Source organism: Oculina patagonica, unplaced genomic scaffold, assembly GCF_052425735.1.
Source record: "Oculina patagonica isolate OP01 unplaced genomic scaffold, crgOcupat unplaced525, whole genome shotgun sequence".
Taxonomy (NCBI): Eukaryota; Metazoa; Cnidaria; class Anthozoa; order Scleractinia; family Oculinidae; genus Oculina; species Oculina patagonica.
In genome coordinates this window covers 1-11054 of record NW_027558390.1, presented here as the reverse complement: position 1 = coordinate 11054, position 11054 = coordinate 1, and the positions used below count along the sequence as shown (strand labels likewise).

Genomic DNA, 11054 nt, shown 5'->3' with positions numbered 1-11054 from the left:
CTGACTCCTGTCTGAGGACAGATTAGTGATGATCCTATCCAGTTCCTTGTTCTTAGACTCTACGGTCTCCACTGCGTTTAGAAGGGGACTGATTTCAACCTGAAAAACAAGCAAGAAAATTGTCACTCACTGTAGCACAGACATCTGTTAAGTGAGCTCAAGTCGTCTTACTAAGGTAACAAGTGAATTTTAGGACAGAGGGGACTCCCTTATGAAAGGAACGGAGATGTTTGTCGTCTCACTTAAGGTGTTCAGGACAAAACACCAATATTTTTAGCCGCCTTGGTCTTGTTTAGGGTTGCAGAAATAAAAAAAAAGCGCCAGAATACTGTGTTGGCAGTCGAAACATTGTACTGTTCCATTTGAGGAAACTTCTGTCCGGTTGTTCTTACAAATGGAAAGCGTGTAGTCTGACACTCATTCATAGCACATCAAGTTATCTATAAAGACAACATCTGTTATCGACTAGTGCTACGAAATTTCACTACCGTTATCACAACACTTACACTCTCAGAAGAGGTAATTTGAAACCATCTGAGGATTCCAGGCAGAGGCGTGGCGATTGTGTAGGTTGTCCTCTCCAACCACAAGTTCTAAAAGACGAAAATCAAGTACAAATCAGTAACACATAGTTCGTAGAATTTCCCAGAGGACTTTGAAAGCTATTACATAAATGGGATGCAGGGCTGGCGCACTGGTGAGAGCGTACGCCTCCCACCTATTGCCTCGGTTTGCAGTTGTTCAGTGTTAATTTTCTTTGTTGAAGCTTAAAACGTACAGTCTTCACCAATCTAGAGCAACGCTGATCAAGTTGGAGCAAAGTTGTTCCAAGCAGAGACAACTTATAGTAAGATCTAATAAGCACAGCAGTTACTGGAAAAACAGAACGTTCGATCAACGAACTTGAGATTTACAATATAAGTGGCATGCAACCGTTCCTTACCGCAAAATCCTCACTTCCCGGGCGCAAAGGCCGTGAGTTGGTGAAGCGTCTGACGTCATTCACACGGTAGTAACTGTAAAAAAATGTTTAAGTCAATTTTCTGTTTTAAAGTTATTTCATTTGTAAGTAGAAGCATCACACACATACAGTATGTTCTCAGCAAGGAGATTGATATATAGAGCAGGTTTCAATTGAGTTTCGTAAAACCAATACCAAAGTAATTACTCCGGCCAATCACAAAGGACACTGACAAACCAGTGAACCAATCAAAACTCCAAGCAAATACATGTAGCCGGCACGAAGCGCGGGAAAACGTGCGCGAGCGAGTCACGATTGGTTTTGGTTTTAGTTCTGATTGGCTGAGAAAGTGGCGCGAGATTTTTTAGCCAATCACTAAGCGTAGCAATGCAAAACCAAAGCAAACGCAATTAACTTTCGACACTCAAGTGAAAACCGCTCTATTTCTGTCAATGAACAGTAAGTAGCACTTACCCCGCAATTTTATCATCAACTGCTCTGCCAGAAAAACGTTCCTCGTGTTCAGAGATGGGAATCACTCGACAACACTGTAGATCTGAAATCGGTCAAGATCAACACAACTGAATACTAAAAGTTTTCTTAACTCAACAAAAGCTCGCCCATCCGTACTCGTTCATTCAAGGTACCAATCTTGATAAGCGATTGATACTTCTGTTGAAATACAGTTAAACTGGAACACAGAAGTAACGACACCTTACGATAGAGCGATTTTTAAAACAGTATCGTAAAACCAAAACCAAAGAAATCACTCTGGTCAATCACAAAGGACACAGACAATCCATTGAAATAACCCAAACTTGAAGCAAATAAATGTAGCCGGAGTGAAGCGCAGGAAAACGTACATGAACGAGTCAGGATTTGTCTTGGTTACTTCTGATTGGTTGGGAAAGTGGCGCGAGTTTTTTAAACCAATCACTTTAAGCGTAGTTATACAAAACCAAAGCAAACACAAGTTACTTTCGACACTGAAAATCAAAGTGAAAATCGCTCTTTGTCTGTATGTTTCTCTCTCTTTATGTATGCATGTCTGTCTGTTTGCCTTGTTTCCTTTGATTGTTTTTGTCTTATAGTTAAGCAAAGGATACATTGTTTGTCAGATTCCAGAATATCATCCTCTGGAGGCGTGTTCTTGTCCATTATCTGGAAAAGAACAACTCTGACATTTCAGCGGGTTTCTAACGTTTATGAACAAAATGTTAACAGCAGAGTGACAAGCACACATCTTAACGTTCATTTTATTTTAATGTGGCTTTTCAGACCGTACTACAATAACTACAATTATTTCGAAACATTCATGCAATTTAAAATCACAAGACAACTGTAATAGATCTTCCCAGTAAACTTGTTCAGTAGATAACGTCATTGTCTTTGATAACAAGTCGGGGGCGGTGATTACTCGAGTAAATACGGTATGTACATAACACTGAAAGCGGGTGTGATTTATTATTGATTAAATCAATTCTTACTTGAGCATCCGGGAACTGTGCCCTTATTCTCTGGTTGAACGAGCCGATTTTCTCGTACTCATCACCTCGATACACAAACGCTTTGTTCTTTAAGGCAAAGGAGAGAAAAGAAAATGCACTGTTACAACAAAAACAACAAAGCATGCTTTCTCTACCCTTCACTGACAGGCAAAATTTAACCCGTTCAAAGACGAAATGCTATTTAGAATGCATACAGATGTAGAATATCACCCCTACGATTCTACAGAGCAGTGAAATCGTGTCATGACTATAGGCCGATATCTATGTTGAGTTTTCAGTGGTGCGCAAGTTATGGTTGCCAGTTGTTGACAACGTTTTGACTTGTAAACATTTTAATGGGTTCCGTTTGCATTGACTAAATAAAACCTAAAACGCTTTGGGGGTGGAGTTGACATTGAGAAATGACAAAGTTTCCCGCCGGTGTATATTAACAAGTGAACCCCGCGTCTTGCTTTTCTCGGATTGTGATTGGTTAGATTAAACAGAACCTATCAGAATGATGTCAAAAGCCTGTCGAGTGCCAACAGTGTGCGCGCAAAACCGACACACCTCGAATGCAACTTCACACCTGACGCAAAATCAAAAACGTATTCCCCTTCTGTAAGTAAATTTTTCGTTAGAGGACTTACCCTGACTGAAGATGGAAAGCCTTTTCCGTAGAATCCTACTCTGAAGTACTCTGGTTCGGGTCGAACCTGCTTCATGATGCTGTCGAAAAACTTGGCTTGCTTTTTCTATTCAGAGAGAAACACGATATAAAAAGATTAGTTACACACTTACGTATCTGAATGTGCTGCTCACTGACAAATAAAGAGTTTCACGTAGGAATCTAAACACTATCCTTTTAGCCTTCAGAGGAAAGATAGATTTTATTAGGGCGATCAGTGTTTGACATAATAAAAATTTTTATTATGTCAAACACTGATCGCCCTAATAAAATCTATCTTTCCTCTGAAGGCTAAAAGGATAGTGTTTAGATTCCTACGTGAAACTCTTTATTTGTCAGTGAGCAGCAAAAAATTTTGGTTTGTATCTGATCTTAAAATCGGTGGTAAAAACGTAAAAACTGAATTTTCGGTAACTCTCTGTTACCTTCGCCAGAGTTAAAATTGGTTCAGTTTTTGCATAATAAGTTGTTTATACACCGCCGGTCTCTAGGGATGTTCCCAATGTAAAATAAACTTGTAATTTGTGAATGATAAGGTAAAGGTAAAGACTGCTTTCGAGCCTAGTGTCCTATCAGGCTGGAGCTTATTCCGGTTTCTGTAGCATGAAGCAACTACCTTATTACATGAACGTTAATTTCGCGATTTTGAGGTGCACATATTTCGCGACACTTTAATTTTGCGATTTTGCGAAAATTTTGTATTTTGAATCACTTAAACTTCGCATTTTTAAGTGAGACACAATTCACATTTTCTTGGCAATATATTTTGACATGCCTTTGAATTATATAAAACGAAGGAACAATAACGTCAAAATTAACACTGACATATGCGAGTCACTTAATATTCGCGTCATGTTATGTTCGCGACATTTATTGTTCGCGTCACTTTAATTTCGCGATTTTTTTAGAATCGCGAAATTAAAGTGTCGGGAAAATTTCATGTAATAAGGTAGAAGTATAACTACTCCCCCCTGGATGGGATGCTAGTCCATCGCAGGGTTACCCCTCAGCAATACATTCGCCGTTACCCATTTATACACCTGGGTGAAAAGAAGCTCTGTGAAAGTAGAGTGTCTTGCCCAAGGACACAACACAATGACTCCGGGCAGGGCTCGAACCCGGACCACTCAATCCGGATTACAGCGCACTAACCATTAGGCCACCGCGCCTCCACCACCACCGCGTTCAGTAAGTTACTATTCTAATAAGTAAACATAACTTGAGGTTTTTACCAGAATGTCACCAAGTTTAACATAGTCATACAGCAGTAATTCGTATTGTTCTGTCAGTTCTTTACACAGCTCAATCGCTTTCTCCCAAGTCTGAAAAAACAAGCAGACAGTGATCTAGTATTTCAACCGTAACTACAATAAAAGTTGGCCGATCATTATTTTACCACGTTTAACTGATCTCCAAAAAAGAAGAAAAAAAACTACAATTAAAGGGCCTCTGGTGTCTCTTACACGTTTATACCTAAGTCCTATACCTTTCCTTGATCCAGAAAGTCAATGGCATCCAAATACAACTTTTCCTTGAGCTGGAAATCTGTCAAAGATTCTGGTGAGTCCTCAAGAAGTGTCTCTGGCCACTGTTAAAAAAAGGAAAGTTAAAAATACGTGTCTCTCTCTACTTAAACGCTGTTATAGCCAGAATCATATTCCAATTTCCAGTTCATGACTTTGGTTGTTGTCAGGTAAAGGGTAGCTGATGAAGTTTGGGCCTGGGAAGACATTGAATAAACAATTTTTGTGAAGTATAAGCTCTTCAAATCGACCATTAGGGGTGGAGAAAATAGATTAATTTAGGTAATTAAGAGTTACAGAAGTGTGATCACCTTGAGTAATTCAGCATGTTTCAGGACTGTGTAACCAGCTTCTGTGAAGTTGCGTACAGCAATGTGAAGGTCACAAAGTCTATTGATACACCTGCAAAGAAATAAAAGAAATTTTAAATTCAACGATGCTGCTATTTAACAATTAGCCTACTGAAGAAAGAATATTAGCGATAAGCAAAACCCAGTGAAGGACTATTAGGCAAATTCGCAATCTGATTGGCTACTCAAGCGCGGTCTAATTAACAAATAGACAGCACCTGTGTAGCCAATCAGATTGCGCGATTAACTAATAGATGTTTAGTGGGTTTCGCAAATTATTGATAGATTGCCATGGGAGTGCACACAAGTAAAATTGCCACAGTCACAAACCAAAACTATAAATAAACCGCTTCAGTGAACATGGCCAAAACTGAAACAAATCGTTCAGAATAGATGGTTGGTTATCTGTCTAGGTTTTGCCTTTGATTGGTCGGAAGAAGTGGTGGTCAAGAGATTGAAGCACGAATGTTTTACTTTTTAAGAGAAAATTTACACTAAAAAAGTTGAAATATTAGCCAAGAAAACGGTCAAAAAAGCATTACCCTCAATGATTTCAGATATTAACGTACCTGATATACATGTCTTCACGACCGATCGTCTTGTAGAATTCCTGCAAAAGGAAAACACGACAATGTAAAAATTATACCTGCATGTCTACTAACTTGACAACAGAAGAAACAACATCAAAAGGCTAGTAATTATATTACAGCAGACAAAGTTAAAACAAATGAATCATCCCTTTGTCTTTTGGACTACAATGATTTTTATACGTTGTAGTCACTATCTGTATTCTCATTGGCTAAGAGCCTACAGTCAATTCTGGGAACCAGCGCAACCTACAGATTATTCACTAATCTGCTAGTAGATTACTGAATAACTAGGCTGAGGCTGACAACACTTACATCGACCTTAATTATTCCGGATAACACAGAAAAACCTCATCCAATAATAGTTTATACGTTATCACGTACCGTAAAATTCCGATAAGACGGCTAGGGCTTATATTTGCTCAACTTCCCTTTCAGGGAGGGCTTATGTACAGGAGGGAGGGGGTTATTTTTCAAGGATGGAAATTTGCGTTTCAAAATACCACATACAAGAATACCACATCGTTTAACTCTCTTAAACTAACGATATGAATCCCAAACAATCATAACAAGTCTCTGAGCATTCTTTAACAACGTACAATACAGAACAAACTCAACAACAGCGGGCTAACAAAAGGAAACGTTATAAAAGCTCATAGGCTTATATTCCGACTTATATTTGGCTTATATTTTCGAAAGGACTTCTGCGTCCGAGATTTGGGGTGGGGTGGGGCTTATTTTTGAACGGACTTTTGCGTCTGAGATGCAAGGTGGGGGTGGGGTGGGGCTTATTTTCGAAAGGACGTTTGCGTCTGGGATTCGTGGTGGGGTGGTGGGCTGTGGGGCTTATTTTTGGAATTTTATGGTGTCATGTTAGTTTTCAGAAAACGGCACAATTAGAAAATGCCTTGCAATTGTTTTCTTACCAGCAAATTTACAAGACAGCTCATTTTCTGCTCTCTTTCGTCTTCACCAGATACTCTCCTGCAGAAAAAACAAAAGTAACGCATTACGAAAAAGTAACAGTTCGAGCGATTGTCATTTAAGTGCCATAAAAACCAAAACCAAAGAGAACACAATGGCCTATCACAAGTAGCCTGCTTTGCAGACGAACTTAACCCCGTTTCGTTCGTCTGCAACATAGGCTTATCACAAGAAACACAAACAACAAAATGAACGAATGAGAAAGCGAAGCAATTACTCGAAACCGGCGCCAGGCGCGGGATCACGCGTGCGACCTAGTCGTGATTGGCTCTGGGTTTTCCTCTGGTTGGTTGAGTAAGTGAAAACAAAATTAACAACTACCGTTGAATCCCGATAACTCGAATCTTCAAGAGAATCGAAGAAGGTTCGAGTTAGCTGAAAGTTTGAGTTATTGAGACTTCAAATGTTGTGTGGTTCGATAAACTCTGCATACTTTAGAAAGTCTTTTTTTGCTTTGCAGTTAGTTGCCATGGCAATTATGATTGACAATAGCTGAAAACGCCAACGACACAAATCAGGAAAAAACTGTGTAGCGCATGTATGATATGACAAAAATTAAACAAAAATATTGTTAATGCGCTGAAATACAAAATTTCTCGGACATTTCGAGACTTCTGCCTCTTCATCAGCGTAGAAATGCCAACCACTGGTCATCGGACATCTGAACTTTCTAGAGCGCATAACTGTGAAAAACGCTGTGCAATAGTGCGTAATTCCTACTAACTGAACTACATACCTGTACTCCAGTAGCAGTTCTAGGAGGTCGGTAACACGGCTCACAAACGCTAAACCTTCTTCGGTAAACAGAAATCCTCCCTGAAACTTTTCCGTTAGACTGTGGGAACAACCATGGAATATAAACAAACTAATAAATTGGCAAGTAAACTAAATATATTCAATACTTTGACGTTGCGTCACTCTTTAAGATACTGGACTCTACATCGGGTTAAAAAGGCAAGAGGGAGTGCACTGTTCAGTCAAGAAACCCTTTGAAAAGACGAAAAGGGTGTGAGATTCTTATAAAACCGATTGAAAGTCGCGGGAGTACTTGCGAACTCAACGATATGCCAGGTTGATGAGAAGTCTGTCAATAAGCGTCAAAGTAGCTTAGAATCGGTTAAAATGAGACCCAGCCCTTCATTAACACACTTACATTTGCTTAAAGAGTTTCTTGTATTCTCTGTCTCCCTTCTTGTCCACACTCACTAGCCTGTCAAGCTCGTTCACTATTTTGGTTTCAACCTAAATCAATATAACAAAAAATTAACAAAACACAACGGAAGTGATACCAACGATCACACTTCATTCAATTTCGAAGCTGATTTCCATTAAAATCGAGTCTTTGTTTGCAGTTGTTTGAAGCACAAAAAGCGGAATTTTACCTAATGTTCTCTTATAAAATCATGTTTCGAACTGAGTTTGTGTTTAGACTGTCCACAGCCTCTCGATTTTTCAACGCAAATAAAGCAAAGGAAGCGAGCGCGAAGCGCGAGCGCGTGGGGGGAGGGGGGCGGGAAGCGAGCGAAGCGAGCGAAGGAAAAATAGAGAGGCTGTAGACATCTTTGAATAAAAGTGGAAGTATTAGACTCCTCCCCTTGTCATCGCCTTGTAATTTACAACTCCGCCACTTGACCTTTTAATTAAATCGGACCAATAAAATTTGAGCGGTAAAGTGCTTGTTTAATTGACTGCAAGTGTCAGTTTACAAAACAGCTTTCGGTGTTGAGGATGTCGTCTGAGACGACTTCTTCAACCCCCAAAAACCTGCAAAAAGAAATCAAGCGGTCCCTCCGATTTTTGCAGAATATGCGGGTGATCGTTCGCGATTCTCTTGGGGAACTTCGGCAAGGCATCGTACATCTCTACGGAAAATTTATTTGTCGAGCCAAAACGCAAAGGTGTTTTACGGCGAAAGATGGCAGACGTCAGTACAGTGTGTTTATCTTGTGCATCTAAAGCTGGAAGTGCAGCAAGCAATGTTGAATTAATAAAGAAATCTCTAGCGCGACCGACAGATGGCGTAGAATCTCCTACAAGGCAAGTTGATCGTGACCAGCGATTCAACAAAATGTCACGTTCGCCTCACACGTTTTCGGCGAGATAATAGTTATGCCGGCCAAGTGATTCTTTTTAGCGGCGAAACAACAACATTCCCATCTTCTTGCATTTGTTTCGCCGTAGCACAGTCGGTAAAATTCCAACTACGTCCTTCGAACAAAGAAGGTGGCGAACAGCCTCTTTTTGACCTTTCTGCTCGTCTTTGAGCGACGAAACGTTTTGAAATTTCTCCAACGAGCGTTCCAATAATCGATCCATCGCAAATCACAGCATGTCAATAGTGATGACAACTCGAGCAACCGCAAGACGCTGCCTGCAAGCAATCATGATCGGCCGTTGTCAAGGTGATGACACTTTTTCCGCCTTTCAACCAATGGGAATTTTCCGTTTCTGGAGAAACGGGAAATTCAATATTTCCAAAGATGTCTACAGCCCCTCTATTTTTTCGCTCCCCGCCCCCCACCCCCTTGCTTCTTCCGTTTTGCGCTGGCGTCTTCTTTCGCCGTTCTCACCGCGCGCTCATCGATCGAAAAAACACGAAAAAATAGAGGGCTGTGGACAGTCTAGTTTGTGTTAAAATTCACAAGCTATTGTTTAAAAATGTTTAATTGGGATTGTCAAACAAACAATAAAACCTATGAAACTGAAAGACATTTACTTTGCTTGATTATCACACAATCTTCCAATTTCAATTTCCACGTTTTCCATGATCAAGGAAGTGGCGATTGCCATGGATAAACAGAAAATCTATTTGGTTTTTACAGAAAGCGCAAAGCCAAAATCAAATCATCATAATCATACCATGGTTGCCTCGCCTTTCGTCTTCAGTTCACATTCCACCATGTCAAAGAAAATTGGTAGCGTAGCTTTCCGCAATTCTTTAAAACAAAACACAAACTATTAGTGTGCTGTGAGCCGTGAAATAAAATTAGGAAGGAAAGTAAATGAAATACTCTTACATGATCAAAGTAAAAAAGTTAAAACAATTTAAAAAAGACCTAAAGAACCTTGGAAATGAAATAATTACAGAACTTATCCGCACCTTAAATATGACCTCTGTTGAACTGATAGATAAATTGCTTTTAAAAACACTCTACTTTGCAGTTGCTTCCAGTTAAGCATCAAGTCAACAAATGAAAGAGTAGGAAAGGAGGCACTAGAGGAGTGATGGGAAGGTTATCAATGATAGCCCATCATCCCATTCGTGCTGTTTACTTCGCTTTCACCACAAACTAACAATAAGCCTGAAAACAAGTGTAAAGGAGAAAAATAAGAGGCATATCTCACCTGTTTCTGGCACAAGAGTCATTTCCAGGAACGGACAAACCAGAGTAAGCATGAAATGTCTCTGATACGAACCTGTTGGTTAAAAAACAAATAAAACAAGTTTAATTAAATGTTAGTGTTTTGGCCAATCAGTGTTCAGTATTTACACGCGTTAGTTTCCGCCACAAAGACGCGGCTGCCAGTTTGTTTCACAGTTGGTTGGTATTAAATATACGCAAATGACTTTCATGAAAATATTTTAAATTGAATTAATAATTCAGTCCTTATACAAGTTGTATTGAAGCCTCTTCGTGAAGAACTATTTCTTGAGGGCAAAGAATAGAATAAAACACACACACACACAGAAACGAAAATCAGCCTCGCCTTTTGCCAAAACGCACTCGGTTGTAAGAGAAACACATCGTTAAAAGTTTTTACACGGATATAATGTCAGATCAAAATACTTTTGATATAATACGGGAATAGAGCAGTTTTCAATTGAGTGTCGTAAAACCAAAACCAAAGTAATTACTCTGGCCAATCACAAAGGACACTGACAATCCAGTGAACCAATCAAAACTCGAAGCAAATACATGTAGCTGACACGAAGCGCGGGAAATTGTGCGCGAGCGAGTCACAATTGGTTTTGGTTTTAGTTCTGATTGGCTGAGAAAGTGGCGCGAAATTTTTAAGTCAATCACCAAGCTTAGCAATGCAAAACCAAAGCAAACGCAATTAACTTTCGACACTCAAGTGAAAACCGCTCTAACATGTCCTGTCTGGAGAAAGCTTACTCGGTAGTTTCAGAATACAGTATACGTGTGTTTTCAGTTTTTCAAGTTTTTGGTAGTCGATTTGTTTTATTCATACACTGAGGGTTTTTTTTGTAATGACAAATAAATACTTACCAAGACTCTGCCACATGGAAACAATCTCAAAACCCATAACTTGCCTCATATCACCATACCTTAAGACGCAAGCAGAAATAAATGAACTTATGTTACTTGTTATAGCTAGTATCAAGCTATTCTCTGTTTATGTTGTACGTAATATCATAAGTGCCATTTTTTTCAAGTTTTGAAGAAGATAAGTTAGTTCAATGTTGAATAATCTACCCTAAAAAAAACAGTATATAACGTTTCTTTCAATT

At 39.4% G+C, this 11054-nt stretch overlaps 1 protein-coding gene across 1 annotated transcript; it reads right to left on the bottom strand.

The window, feature by feature from the left end:
• Positions 1 to 506: 506 nt before the first annotated feature.
• LOC144640865 (dedicator of cytokinesis protein 1-like) lies at positions 507 to 10871 on the bottom strand (the record flags this gene model as incomplete). The annotated part of the gene is made up of 16 exons (XM_078499924.1): positions 507 to 593; positions 944 to 1016; positions 1436 to 1517; positions 2068 to 2122; positions 2449 to 2535; positions 3099 to 3203; positions 4369 to 4458; positions 4623 to 4724; positions 4971 to 5061; positions 5579 to 5619; positions 6523 to 6580; positions 7317 to 7415; positions 7734 to 7822; positions 9440 to 9516; positions 9926 to 9997; positions 10813 to 10871. Coding segments are annotated over 16 exons (1267 nt in total), but the record flags the coding sequence as incomplete, so codon positions are not given.
• Positions 10872 to 11054: the final 183 nt, after the last annotated feature.